General features: G+C 30.1%; 1 protein-coding gene across 8 annotated transcripts in view; it reads right to left on the bottom strand.

The window, feature by feature from the left end:
- LOC127705389 (lipoxygenase homology domain-containing protein 1-like) overlaps positions 1-15524 on the bottom strand; it is a 75398-nt gene that overhangs the window by 22189 nt on the left and 37685 nt on the right. For 7 of the 8 annotated variants that reach the window (XM_052209706.1, XM_052209701.1, XM_052209720.1 and 4 more), the window contains 20 exons: positions 14987-15076; positions 14403-14538; positions 13724-13878; positions 13115-13263; positions 12599-12672; positions 11930-12099; positions 9314-9328; positions 8468-8554; positions 7924-8056; positions 7155-7523; positions 6702-6755; positions 5511-5683; positions 5114-5200; positions 4720-4849; positions 4102-4341; positions 3635-3766; positions 3034-3263; positions 1665-1751; positions 1304-1436; positions 830-981 (listed from right to left, as the gene is read on the bottom strand). In XM_052209706.1, coding sequence (XP_052065666.1) covers positions 830-981; positions 1304-1436; positions 1665-1751; positions 3034-3263; positions 3635-3766; positions 4102-4341; positions 4720-4849; positions 5114-5200; positions 5511-5683; positions 6702-6755; positions 7155-7523; positions 7924-8056; positions 8468-8554; positions 9314-9328; positions 11930-12099; positions 12599-12672; positions 13115-13263; positions 13724-13878; positions 14403-14538; positions 14987-15076 — 2796 coding nt within the window. The remainder of the gene's footprint in view (positions 1-829; positions 982-1303; positions 1437-1664; positions 1752-3033; positions 3264-3634; positions 3767-4101; positions 4342-4719; positions 4850-5113; positions 5201-5510; positions 5684-6701; positions 6756-7154; positions 7524-7923; positions 8057-8467; positions 8555-9313; positions 9329-11929; positions 12100-12598; positions 12673-13114; positions 13264-13723; positions 13879-14402; positions 14539-14986; positions 15077-15524) is intronic. The other variant, XM_052209714.1, reaches the window with a different exon arrangement.

The following is a 15524-nucleotide window of genomic DNA, read 5'->3' as shown; positions in this document are numbered from 1 at the left end:
ACTTCAATCAGACACAAACTCAACCATACATGCTAATCAAATTATAACATTTAGAGGTAATAATAATAAGTAAGTAGATACTTCATAACAGGCTTTTAACTACTAACAATTTAAGGTGATCCTTTAAATCAAAGTCTATTAGATTTTGCACTACACTTGTTTTCATTTCCCATATATACCATACTTTCATGTGAAGTTTTGTAATAAATATCTTGTAAATGATTGATGTCAGACTGACGTGTATTGTAATAAAAGGCTGAATGTAATGAGACATAATAAGCTATAAACAAGATATAAAACTATTAGCTAATCTAGAAAAGAACAAAAAAACCTGAATAAATAAAACAAGAATGCATGCATTGTGGTGCTCAACATAACCCCACTCATATTTCATAGTATCTGACAGCTAAATCATTGTCAGAGAAGATTTCTGATTTGACAAGACTTAATTTACAGATAGTAGAGTTAAAACTTATTTTCTGGGTGATTATCTATCAACTTATCATATATGTTACTGACACAGTAATAATGCATAAATAAAAATAAAATCACAAAAAATGCTCTATTAAATCATACAAGTACTACAGATTTCTCTTTTAAATACTTAATCTTTTTGATAGTAAGTTTTTCCCTGTAGTAAATATAGCAGGTCGTAAATTTTGTTCTTCTTTTTCATTAACATCTATCAGCCTTTAATAAGTGGGATTTTAGTTAATGGTTTCCAATGTGAAGATGTCGTAATGTAAATTTCTTGATGATATCTAGTCATGTCAAATTATTTATATACTATAACACAAACAATATTTTAATAAAAAGATTAAATTCGTACCTGTCCTGTTGTGAACGGAACTGGTGAGTTTGACTTTGACAGCATACGCCTGCCCGTGTCTCCAAATTGACCAATGAGACAACAGAATACATCTGCCTCTGTATCTGCCATATCCTGATTACCAGTGGCAACATACAAAGTAAACTCATCTTCTATAATTCATAAAAAGTATACACAAATTATAGCATAAATAAATACAAATATGAATATCAGAATAACATAAAAATCAATTTATTTAATTACAACAAAGGAGTTTCTGTTTCACTTTTATTAAATTTTAAATTCAAGAATCTTAAACAAAAGAATAAGAAACTTTAAACTGATGGGAACTTTATATATGCAGAAACAATTTCATAACACAAGTAAACAAGTAACATTGAAACTGATCCAGTAATATCTAAGAAACAAAATATATCTTATAAATAACTTTAACTTGGTCTATCTACTAATTTTATATAACTCTTAATTCCATACCTTCTAGTGGTGATAGATCAGGTCTAGTTACTGGCAATTCTAAACTACCATCAGGATTTCCTTCAGTTCCAACTAACTCTTTATCTACTCTCATAATAACTTCTTGTAATGTATCATGGTCCTTCATTTTTAACTACAATCATATGAAACATCAAAAACATTAAATACATAAAGACATGTTACAATAAATTCCATTTTGAAGTATTTTAAAAACTAAACAAATCAAGATACATCTATTCTAATAAAAATCTCTTAAGAAAAAAAATTCTAAATATGTAATCAGTAAAAATAGCTTTGGGTTTTTATGCAATAATCATTTATAGCATTTGTGTCTTTAAACTATGACGAGAAAGGAACTTACACTTGAAAGGAACCATGGAGATCCAGTGTAGTCACCACCAAAGTATAATCTCACTTTAAATATTGCACCCATGTCCCCTATATTAATCTGAAAATATAATTACACAATATAGTATACATCCTTAGAGCATATCAAATAGTACTGTCCCATCTTTAAATCAACTATAAATTTCAAGTGAAATGTATCACTAAATCAAAACTTTACTTAACAAACAGGTAAATCATTGATTTATGCAAACCCCATTAGAATTACTTATTGCATTAAAATTACATTAGATGAAAGCCAACCAAAACCTTGAAATTTAAAGACATAATTTAAAAGCATCTTTATTCATACTTAAGATATAGTGTAAACTGATTACTGTAAATTCAGAAATTATTGCGATGTTTTTATTATTGCGAAAAATGCAACAGGGTTATAATCGCAATAATTTAAACTCGCATTTTAAAATTTTTTATATGAATTAAACAGGATTTTTCTCAATATCACAATAATTAAAATCTCAATAATAAATGCACACAATAATTTCTGAATTTACAGTATAAAAGATAATTTCAAATAAAAAATAAATGGTGAATGTGTCTACGGGTCACTGATGCCCCTGCTCGTAAATATGCACGAGTCAATGTACTAATTAATGACATTTTCTTTTCTTTTAAAGTTAATGATATATATTTCTAAGGTTGTTATAAGAAATTGCTTGCAGGTTTGAGTGCTCTCATTGTTCAATAACAAATAGTAATTAGGGAAGTTGTTTGTTTTTTGTTCTTTTATGTAAGAGAACGGAAAAGACAGATTTAGCAATTTTTCCATTTATAAAGGGGCATAACTCTAGAACGATAAAAGTGACACCACCCAATTTCAAACTTGATCTGTGTTTTGTGGTAATAGGCATTGGGTATAAGTTTCACAACATTTGGTTGAGGCAAACTAAAGTTAGAAAAAGGAAACAACAGATTTAACAATTTTTATGTTTATAAAGGGGCATAACTCATGAACGGTAAAAGTGACGCCACCCAATTTCGAACTTGATCTGTGTTTTGTGGTAATAAGCATTGTGTATAAGTTTTATAAAAATTTTGGGGATGTATGCGACCGAGGGACGGGACGGACATTGGTATCACTTAATGCCCCCTTCGCCTTTTGAACTTGATCTGTATTTTGTGGTAATAATCATTGTGTAAAAGTTTTATAACATTTGGTTGAGGCAAACTAAAGTTAGAGAACAGAAACCAATTTTGGGGACGTACACGACGGACAGACAAGGGTAATACTTAATGCCCCCTTCGCCTTGATTTCACTTGACACAATATAATATATATAACATGGTAAAATACAACACTTTAAGCATAAGCATTACTTGACATACATCAGTTTTGACTATTGATCTTTGATTGAATTCCATTTTGTCATTTAGTTGAATAGGTTTGGACTGTCCGTTGAGTCCATATACAATCATATGGACCGAATCCTCAGTCCCACCATTGCTGTCTGGCCCACAGTGTATCCACACAGTCCAATTACCTCGAGATACTTGTGGTCTTATATCTTTGTACATATTTTGTACAATCTCTGATGGACAAGAGACAGGAATGGTTTCTTTAAAAAAAGAAATAAGGCATTTAGCAAATAATAAAGAAAATGCTCAAATTCATCCTGTTGTATCAATCAGTCATATCGAAAAATAAATCATGGTGGATGGATTACAAAGTTTTAGCTGTACTTTTTTTTTTTATTTAAGTTTATTCTGACTTTTTTATTGCATACATTAACTTTCAAAAGTATTACTGGAAAGAAAAATCAATGGCAGATTTTCATTTTATTTCGTCTTTGTTGTCTTACATAGAAATGGAATACCATACAAACTGTAATATAAGCCTGAGACCAGTGTCTCATCAATAAACTCAATAAGACTATTTGGTTTAAGAGTGAGAAGTCAATATTTAATATACATAAGGTTCTAAACCTACCCGACAAATCAAATTCTTTACTGACAGATATCTGGTCTGTTTCTGTACTTAACATTGTGTAACAATTGAAGACAGACTTAGAGATAGCTGAAACTTTATCAAATATACTGATCCTGTCCAGACACCATTCTTCTGCAAAAAAAATCCAATATGTTACTTATTCTATTAAGAAAACTCTTTAATAACTTTTGCCTCCTTCTGAAACCTTCATTGTTACAAGAAAGATGGCTAATTTAGAAAAAAAAATGCTGTAATTAGTTTTCAAAACAATAAATATATACATGTAACTATCAAACATGAAAAATAAAATGTTCAAATTTAAAGCATAAAAGATAAAAATTTGTGTTTATTGATGAGTTTATGTTATGAGGATTTTAAAATGGAGCAAATGTTTTAGTCATTAAAAATAACTTCTCTTTACAAAAAAAAATTAATAATCTGTATCTAAAGGAAGGTTATAAACTAACCTGTTCCAGTTCCTTCATATCTAACATGTATTTTTTCTATTTGTCCTACAGATATGCTTTCTATCATGTAAATGTCTTCTTGTTTTGGTTTCCATGGTTCTGCATTGGAGGTTAATGACTTGTTTAATCTTCTCAGTCCTGTGTCGCTATGGTTACCAATCAAATTCATATACACAGCACCTTTACTAGCTGAAGCATTTGTTTTGCTTCCTGTCTCAATTATAATAATATACTGACAAGCTGAAAAAGAAATTCACTAATCTCTAAGGTGATGCCATTATAGGAACTACAGAAACGGGAAACAACAGCTAATCCCCTTAATCGTTATATTTTCATTCATTTTGTTATTCATATCAATAATGAAGGTCAAGATCAACTAATTTGTTTGTGGACCTATGCACTTAACATGATACAACGACCACTTTTAGTTGTAAGATTTTTTTGTAAAAAGAGCTACTGGATCTTTAGCAAAACAACAAAAGCCATTCATGTGCCAAAAAAAGGTACATTTTATTTCCCAAGCCAAAATGGTGGTTTAAAAATTGTAAAAAATAGTACTTGAACTTCACTTTATAGAGAGTAACAAATTTATGCTATATAAATTTTCCATCTACTTACAAGGCTGTGGTACTCTATCTGAATTTATAACAGAAAATTCCCTGAGTATCTGTCCATCCTCTTCATCTATAGCAAACCATTTGTTTATATAAAACATTACTTCATCATTGTCACCTCCTGTTAATTTCACCTGTGATAAAACAGAATCTTCTAAACAAGGTTACATAGGAATTATACAAACAATATAAAACTTCAATCAGGTTAACAGAATTTGCATAAACAGTAAGGTTTTGTCTATGGCATAAATATATAAGATATAGGTAAAAAAAGTGTTACAAAATTTGTTATGTAAAGTTATCAAGACAACTGTTGTTTCTCCAGCTCTATTCAACTCCAAGTAACTGCATAAGTTTTCCTACTCAAAACCTTTCTTCAAACATATCGTAATACTTACCCAATCAACATGCCATGAAGGATGTTTACTGGTACCATCATGTTCTAATCTGATCTTTGTTAGGTCACCAATATCACCAAAAGATACCTGTGATATATATGCATTCTTTAACAATGAATAAGAGTCTTCCATCTGCCAAAAAAGGCATAGACATGTTTTAATTGATACATTGAGACTGTACATTTTTGTAAGTTTCTAAAAGATGTTATTGTACTAAGGCTGCAACTCTTTCAGCAAATTTGGATGTTAAACAGTTTTGTCTGGTCTGTTTTTGTTTTGAGATTCTCAACTTTTTTAATGTATTACCTTCAGAAAGGTTTGGTCGGATGAAGATTTTTTCAAGTAACATGTGTCTATTTCAATGAAATCAGTATTATACATATCAGTTTCTACTTACATTGATTTCTGATTCAGCACCTTTAGCAAAGATATGAGAACTATCTGGAGATGTCAAAGATAATTTATCTGACTGTCCTTTAGTACCATATGCTGTGAGGTAGACCTGAGCTTCTGTTCCAGCATTATCCAAATCACTTGTCTTTACTGTTACCTGAACGTTCTTCCATTTACCTGTGAATGTAAATATCTCCTATATTGGCCAGAGAACAGTTATTTCTTAGTGCATTTCTTTAAGACAATAAATTAAAATTAAAAAAATCGCACCTGCTCTATCTCAATAAAGATTTTTACAGTGTAGTGTACTACTTTTGGGACAAATAATATCAAAATTATAGAAAAGTCTACCAGCTCTAACTCAAAATATGGACAATTCTATGTTGAGGGTCTATAATTCAGTTTGACAGCTTCAAGCTTACTAATTTTTTACCTTTTTAACTGGACCAAATCACTACTTTACATAAAAATTCATCACCCAAATTTTTTTAACATGTAATTTCATCCCCCTACTTAATATTTCATGCATAAAATATAAAGAAATAAATTTGAAAAGTGTATGAAAAAAATTTTCAAGTTATACACTGTCTACATTAGGGACTATATTCGTAGACAATAAAAATCAAAGGACGATAACTGTGTCCTCGGACCTATTTATCGACTATATCATTTTATCTAAAATTTATATAAAAAATATGAAAAAACAAACCTTTACAATATTGTTTACTGAAAACATTGATACTTTAGATTGCAAATTACATGTTTTTAATGATAAATACCTATCAGGCTGAACCAAAAAATTGCCCTCTATTTTCACATTTATTTGTTGGTGAAACTAGAACTTTTACTCTCTATTTTAACTGTGAAAGTTCATTAATAAAACTATGAGATACCAGTATACAAACTGAGTGTACTTGGTCATTGTTTCATGTCTGTCATATTTGTTTTTTTCGAAAATTGTATTGTTATCAAGTAGGTTTTTATTTTTTTTTTCTCATTTGAGTTGTTTCACATTTTACCATGTTGGAGCCTTTAATAGCTGACTATACAGTATGGGTTTTTCTCATTGTTGAAGCCTGTACGGTGACCTATAATTGTTTATACCTTCGTCATTTGAACTTTGGTGGATAGGTGTCCCATTTGCAATTATACCAATATTTTTATATGGTCAAAGTATTAATATTGTAACACTTACCAGCAGTTTTACTGGAATCAAGCTTTGGTTTAACCTTTTTAGTATCTAAAACATCTGAAAAGGATTTAAAAATTCAAACCATAATTGCCTCAAATCATGTATAAATAAACTAATTTGTTTTATATTTTACCATTTTCCATGCTATATTATCAACAAAATAGTCTTTTTCTTTGGCATTACTTACCTTACCTTAATGAAAATGTTTTCATAACAGAACAACCCATCATATGAACCCGATCTGACTGCAATTATTTTCTAGGTAACACAAACCCCCCATTTGGACCTGACATTCATGCAAAGGAATTTTAAATATTTGGACAAATAGTAAATGTATTGTATGAACAGACAAACAATTTGAACGATCAGAATAACAGAATAATAGATAATTTAAGTCTCTTATGTCTCCAATCGTCCACCTTATCATACAACATTTGACTCGAAAAGTGATCTTACCTAAAACAGGAAGTGTCCTCCATGTCTTCCCATCACCCTCTCTGTCATCTAACCATGCTCGACATGGGAAGACATACTCTTTAGTTGAGTCATCTTTCTCAGATATCACAACTTTATCTAGATACATCCCAGCACCATGACCTTTTCTGTCGTGTCCAATCTCAATGTGTGTTAAGTTTTCTAAAGATACAGCCTCAATTTCAAATAAGTCTATTTGTCCACGCTGGAATTTTTGTGAGTTATTTTTGGAATGGTACAAAAGTCTTTTGCTTGTATCTCCTATAGAACCAAATATATTGATAAACACACTGGCATCAGTGTCTGCTCCCCAATTGTTTCCTGTATGAATGCTTACTTCATATACTTTAACTGCAAAAAAACAATGTAAAATAAATCAAATACAATATTTAATACTCATAAGGTTTCAACTCCTTCAGGCAAAGTTTACCTTAGATGGATTTTGCTATTATTTCAAGTCCTTTTTGGCCATATAGCTCTGAAAGGGTTTCGGTTCTTATACATCCCTTACTTTCAAATATTTGGCTTTGAGCGTTCCTGATGAAGGTAAATTCAGAAAAGCACTTCAGACGCACAAAATTTATGACGTGTTGTTTTTTATTTTTTCTAGAATAAACTATATTGTACTACAAATAGAACTTAATTTTTTGCTGAAATGGACATAGAATATAAGAGATGGACAAACAACAGAGCTTTAAAAATATTCTATAATTCTGGAAAATAAATTCTTGACACAGCCCATAATATATACCTTGTGGTGTAGACCCTGTCTTCCTACTGATAGGGAATTCTCTTACAACATCAAAATCTTCCTTGTCACGAGATAACCAGCGATCACAGTGGAATGTGTATTCTTCATCTGTTTCTACATCTTGCATCTTTATCTGTAAAATTTGTATGCTGCATCATATGATGATCATTTTTCAAGGCACTGATTTTCATCACTGTCTTAACAAGTAAAACAATTTCTGACAGTCTAGAGTATACTTCACCATATACAATGCAAGCAAATGCTTCTAATTAATTTTTGCTGCATTAAATTCTCATACAAAACAAGAACTAATAATAGGGAGAAATAATTTCTTTCAAAACAATGATTCTGTTGAAAAATTTTGAAATTGATAAGAAACTAAGGTTCTTACTGATTAGGCTAATTTGACCTTAAATGGTTTTGCTTAATCTCTCAAAATCCCATTTTGGTGTTATATAGCTCCTCAAGAATTTATTCATCCTTGGCACTATTTTTTGTTTAAAAGCGTACATAAGTAAAATAAACCTTATACACATTTACTAACCTCTAACAGATGCCATCCTTCCCACTGAATTATATCTTGTTTTGTCAGCCTGATTTTATACAGTTCACCCAGTTCTCCTGCTGATATCTTAAACAAGGAAAAGTAAAAACAATTATCACAGAAATAGAAAGAGATTAAAATATACATAAAATTGAATGATTTTATCATTAAAAATAAAAGCTAGATTTTCAAAACACAATGTTTAAAATAATATTTTATTATACAGTGAAAAACCAATTGTACAATCAAAATGTTCTCATAAAATTCTTCTGTACACATGAAGATTAAAAAGTATAAAACTCAATAATTAAAAAGTGTAAATCCAGATGCACAACACAATCTTCATGCCTTACGGTATTCCTGATATAATATTAACATTATACTACTTATTTATTAGATACAAAATTTATAGTATGTTAAAGAGTTATTTGTAGTTTAATTGTCTAATACCATCACAGAAAAATATAATAATAAAATATATTTGAATTTCACTGCAGCTATTTGGACTGCCAATAGAAAACAAGTATTAAATATTATCATTTCATTAAATTGTGAACACATGTGCTCAAGCCAGTCAAGGTTTCAAAGAGTTATAAAGTAATAAGCCTCAGTATCAATGTGTAACCTATGAAAGAAAAAGTACTCAAAATAAAAAATATAAAAATTCCTTTCACCAACAACAAAATATATTTATAAAGATAAAACAAGGATTAAATGGGGCATTCATACTGTGCATTTCCATACCCAATTTTCTCATTATTAACTCATAAGAATATAAATTCCCAACTCCTTGTCTGAAGTTAAATAATATAAGCACAAAATGTATTATTATCAAAATTTGCTTACTGGTACAGGGAAAATCTATCAAAAAGCATGCAATCATAATAATTAATTGTTTACAATGTGAAAATAAATATCTATGATTATAGGTTGGTTTTTGAAATCTTTTGTATGTTAAAGTCTCGTTTAAATATTATTTGCATTATGGCATGATTTGAAATTTACGGTATTGTTATTAAAAATACCCATGCATGTAAGTTGTTTCGTTTTTTTTACTTTGTCTTTGACAAACCTGCTCATTTGTCCCTGATACTGTTATAATCTATCACAAAAACATAGTCATTTTTTTTAATTATAAACTTGAGATTTAACCATACATATAGCATGATCATAACAGGGCAATGCTGATACAATGACATGTAACAATCATGAGCAAAATTATTGTTGACCAAAAAATTGACCAAACTTGAAAAAATACTAACATACAATTGTTTTATAATCGTATTTTTGAAACTTTTAAATGCTATAAAATCAATATTTATTATCATACACAATTGCCTTGTTATTTTTTACTGATTTTCACTATTGTATTCAAAATGTCTATTTTGTTAATCATTTTTGCAGCTTTTAAAATCTCTTTCTCATAATCTCTTCAGATTTAATCATAGCACTTTTAAGGTAACTGTCATTCTCAAATACCTAATTCTTTAAAACTGTCACATTTAACAATCTGATGGTTATACATGTCAATCTGGCAGACGGGGAACAAATAAGACTCTTTCATCACCATGAGTAAATCAAAGAGCTGAAAGCTCTAAGTAAAAATGACGCCATTGTCTCTCATATTGGGATATTTTTGATACAAGTCTTGATTTTTACTTAATTTACCTACTGAATCTTAGGCGAGTTTCAATTTATGGTAGGTAGGGTGACTGATAGAATAGATATGAATTGTTTCCACAATCTATAGCGTTTTTATTTGTTTGTCAAGATATATATATATATATGTGTGTGAAGTGAAAATAACTACTAGTTTTTCTGCTGTACAAAGAAATAGCTCAAGACTACCTGAACAATCTACAATATTCAAAGTAATATGTGAATGTGTTTCCCTTATTTGTAGAATTATTTAACAAAATGATTATGAAGAGCCTGTAGTAAGAAAGCTCTTATACCCATCATAGTCCTTATTCAAGAGATAAGTTACAGGTGACCTAGTGACAACATCACATTGTTATTTCAGTTACCTAAACGTGACCAATTTCTGTAGATTTAGACAATAGTATTGGTGTACTAGTTTCACAATTACAAACAAAGTGACACCATCTATACAACTTAATTTCATTGTGAAGAGGCTGTAGTAAGCAAGCTTACACTGAAATCTTAAAATGACAACATAAATTATTGCAAAATTATTTTTTTTCAAATGATTTAATGTTGAGTACCGTAGTCATTTATTTCAAATAATTGACCCGTAATAAAATAAGGAGATGGGGTGTGATTGCCAATGAGATAACAGTCTGATGTACTATCTACCAGAGTTCAAACAATGTGGCTGTTGGCAGTTATAAGTCACTTTCAGACCTCAACAATGTACCAAACCGGTTTGTTTTCAGGTACCACAGGAAAAAGAGGAGTTGTGGCCAGGTGCTGCCAGGATTTAAAACTATTAGAATTACACAGTTTTGTCTGCATTCAGAGAAAATTTCATGGTGTAAACACAGCCATTTTTGTTGGTGTATATTAGATGAACCTTAAAGGTGAATTATCAGATTATTGGTCACAGGAATATTAAAGTGATTGTTGACTTTTCAAATATAAAAATATGTACAAAGAAGGAAATATATCTGATTCCTTGTGAAAATTAAAAGATAGAACATTGTACTTTAATTGATTTGGTAATTTAATTTCAAGAATGACAACATGTATGATCTGTTACCATAAGTGTAAAATTTGTCCATTAGCTACTGTTTATTATGTTTATGGTTGAACTGTATCTTTGAACTTTGTCAATCAGTCATGATTTCCTTCTTAAGCTGTGTAAGAACCTTTTTGTAATTGAAATTGGTCTGCCATGATCACGATTTCTACAATATTCTGAGTTCCTAACAAGTTCAAAATTTAGCACATTTGCAGTTTACAAAAACCAAAGATAAGGAGAAACAACGATTTTGATTGGCTGATCACAGTTGTCTCCCTTGGGAAAAGTTTGAGGAAAGTTCGAAATATTGGGAACAGTATAATTTAACAAAATCGTGGTTTAGAGGTTTTTACACGATCACAATCGTGCAATCGTGACAAGGAGTATTTCACGCCTGAATCGTGCAAGTTGGCAGGTATGACAGGTTAAGAAATTAAAGAATGAAAATTACAAATTTAATTCTGTTCCAGTTGTATTTCCAACAATATGATTGAAAATTGTCCGACGGTCACGAAGGTTAATGACCGCCATTTTGTACACAAGAAGACATATTGAAGGGAGACAACACCATCTGTTATTTTAAAATGTACATTTGCAACGCTGGAGTTGTCTTTCTTTTACCAATGTATGAGCATACTAACATTCACTTTAAGTATGTAAAATACGGAACCGAGTTCGGAAGGCGGGTTGGAAGTCTGGTCAATGGTAAAAGAAAATTGACTGCGTCATTTTCTAAAAAGATGAAAAACAGCATTAATTACCTCAAACTTATCAATGTTTCCTGGTTCAAACAAACTTGATGTAGAAGTTTGAGAGAACAGTTTGATCTCTTCGCTCCTACCAACATCACCATATAATACAAATGTCACAGATCCACCATTGGCAGGCAGGGAATCTTCTGCTGTCTTTATAGATAATCTATATTCTCCTTCTGATTAATAAATTACAGTTAATCATAAATAGTTAATACAACCAACTGAATCTTAATTCAAAGTTTTATATGTGAAGAGATTGAAATACAATTTCTTCCGTCCATTCTGATTAAATTTTGTTTCTAAATTCATTTATTTCCATTTCTTTCCTCAGCTGGGCTTCAGACAAATACTTTATATTTAAACAAGTAGATTACTGGATATTTCTTCAGTATGAAAAATACAATAGATTAAATTATATAATACTGCTAAACACATTACACAGTCAATGTAAAACAATTTATCAAAGACAATATGGAAACAGTTCAAGGCCCATAAAATATATATGAAAGAAAGTTCAAATAAGATATAATGATAACCTTCCCAAAATGATACAATGAGCTATTTGCCAGTAATGAACACTCATTTTATCATTTTTGACCAACAAAAAATATTTCTTTAAGCATGGACTGAGGTTTCAAATTAACTTCATATTTCTTTTTGTTCTGTATAACTTACTAGATTCTTTAGGCATGGGCTGAGGCTTCAGATTGACTTCACATTTACCATCACCATCATCTTCCACCAACCATCTAGAAAAAACATAACATTTGCAGATACAAATTTTAATATTCTATATTGTCTAATTTTCTATGTAGTGTTGTTTTTTGTCTTTTTTGTTGTATTTCATTTTATGCCATTGTAATGGTGCTGTATGATCTTTTTCTACTAATAAATTTTGATTGTTCCTTTGGTATCTCTCGCCTCTTTTTTATATGAAATGTCTTTCTTAGTAAACATTTAAGAATATAATATAACATTTATCTGTAACTTTATCACAAAATTTAATAATAAAATTCTACCATTCATTCTTCTGAAGGAAGTTATAATTCAGCTTCAGGCTTCTGGTAAAACTTCATATAAACGCAGTTCCATATAATCTTTTTACCTTGGAAGGAGGTTCTTTTGACTTAGAGAGTTATAAACTCTCATACCTAAAACTCTCATACCTGGACTAGACTAGTGTTAACATACCTGTCACATGGGAAGTAAAACTGTTCATCCTGGACACTGATGATAACTTTGTCCAGATATAATCCTGAATAATCACCATTGTTATCATGACTGATGGTGATTTCCTCCAAGTTACTCAAAGATACTGCTTCTATTTTGAAAACATCCTTCTGAAAATAAAACAGACCTGCAAATCTTTTAAGAAAAAGCAAAAAAGGACTACAGAGTTTAATAACTTGTTCTTGATTTTTTAACAATGAGAATGTGTCTCATGTATCAAAACATTATACTCTTTTTAAAAATATTCAATTGACCATTTCAGATTCTAATCGAGTAACCTTTTTTCTATTTTGGTGAACAATGAAATTACCCACAATACTTAAGATCATATTCAATTTTGAAAATATCTTGAAGAAAAATGTGAATATTTATAAAAGTATTCTCTGAAGTAACGAAAACTTAATAAGTAAGATGTTAATTTAGATGACAAGGCAATGACTCTATAGCTTTATAGCCATGATAAATTAACTAGCATGTACTTTTTACTCTAATATCTCAGATCCTGCTCAAATAAAATTTGGGCATGAAATATAAGAACATATCAATGCATGTGTTTAATATTTTCCTTACACTTCCTGTATTAAAAGGTGTATTTCCTTCAGATGACTGGTATAACCTCCTCTTCCCAGAATCCCCTATCTCTCCAGACATTAGTATAGATACTCTAGAACTACAGGCTGACTGTTGTTGTTCTCCTGTATATACCTCTACTGTGTAAACCACAACTGTAAATTAAATGTACATCATTAGTATAGATATTCTAGAACTACAGGCTGACTGTTGTTGTTCTCCTGTATATACCTCTACTGTGTAAACTACAACTGTAAATTAAATGTACATCATTAGTATAGATAGGGCATTAAAATTGTTTTTGCTTTCTAACAGTTAAACCCCTTGAAGGTTAGGAAAGAAACTTTGCATGATTATTTACATATACTAGAAAATGTGTTATGTACATTAAAGATATCCATATTTTGAGGGTCATAGTCAGAAATTAAGTTGAAATTTAGACTTTAAGGTATCTCTTTCCCTAATTTACCTGGCAGTGAGGGTTTATCAAAGAATGTTACAAGTATCTTTCTCCCTAATTTACCTGGCAGTAAGGGTTTATCAAAGAATGTAACAGGTATCTCTCCCTAATTTACCTGGCAGTAAGGGTTTATCAAAGAATGTCACAGGTATCTTTCCCTAATTTACCTGGCAGTAAGGGTTTATCAAAGAATGTTACAGGTATCTCTCCCTAATTTACCTGGCAGTAATGGTTTATCAAAGAATGTCACAGGTATCTCTCTCCAGACATCACAATCCTCCTGTTGTCTTGACATCCATCTGTTTACTGACAATTCAGTGGTTTTACTATTAACCATTAAATCTTGTAACTTAACCTGAAAATTATACAGATATTAATTCTAGTAGGTCATTAAACTTTATATTCTAATATAACTTATTCTTTTTATTTAAATGTTTTGTAGGATCAACTTTCTTTGAGTTTTTCCTACTTACATTATGTTTTATAACAAACAGAATACACCTACTGGTCAGGAATAAACTGTAAGCAATAAGCTTTCAAATATACAATTAGTACCTTTCAAAATAAAAGGATGAGAAATAATATATTGATCTATTACCACATGAAATTTGATGTTGCTCAGTCTTTAGATTTCTGTGTTGTGTTAAGTGGATTGTTGAATGTCTTTTTCTTATCTGTTCTTTTGTTTTTGTCATGGTGTTGTCTATCTGTCTTTGGCTTCTGGTTTTTAATTTATTGTTTGCTTGCTTAATGTCCAGTTTGTGATTGCTCCCTTGGTATCATCTTAAATAAAAACAAATTACCTTTTCTACAAACCATCCACTGTTATCTTTTTCTTCATCATGACCTATTCTGATCTTGTAAATGTCTCCTAAGTTAGTGCCAAGGTTAACCTTCAAAAGATGATACATATCATGACATCTATTAGTTTTCCAAACTTCTGACTATTAATGCTAAGGAAAATCTTCAGGAAGAACATAATTTGGATATTTTTCCTAATGTTGTATAGTTTTTTTTTCGAGACATTTCTTGAAAAATAACTTATTTGGAATTGTATGGACAGGAAGTTTACAAATAAAATAAGGCAAACTTGGAAATTCATGGCATTCCCCATTCAGATTTCCTGTTAATATCTTCCTATTAACAACTCAATGCCATTAGCAAAGGTTCCTTTTAATATCTCTTAATCTTATTTATCTGTTATTTTGGTTACTGTTGGAAAAAAATTTCTAAATGACATCTTTTTGAAGAACTTTATAATAGCATAGCATTAGAACACTAAATTTCTTTCTAATTTAGATTTATCATTAAACAAAAATTAATAAAAGAACAGTGTTCCAA

This window comes from Mytilus californianus, unplaced genomic scaffold, assembly GCF_021869535.1.
Source record: "Mytilus californianus isolate M0D057914Y unplaced genomic scaffold, xbMytCali1.0.p SCAF_1, whole genome shotgun sequence".
Taxonomy (NCBI): domain Eukaryota; kingdom Metazoa; phylum Mollusca; class Bivalvia; order Mytilida; family Mytilidae; genus Mytilus; species Mytilus californianus.
Note: the sequence above shows the minus strand (reverse complement) of the source record. Positions and strands in the feature narration are given on the sequence as shown.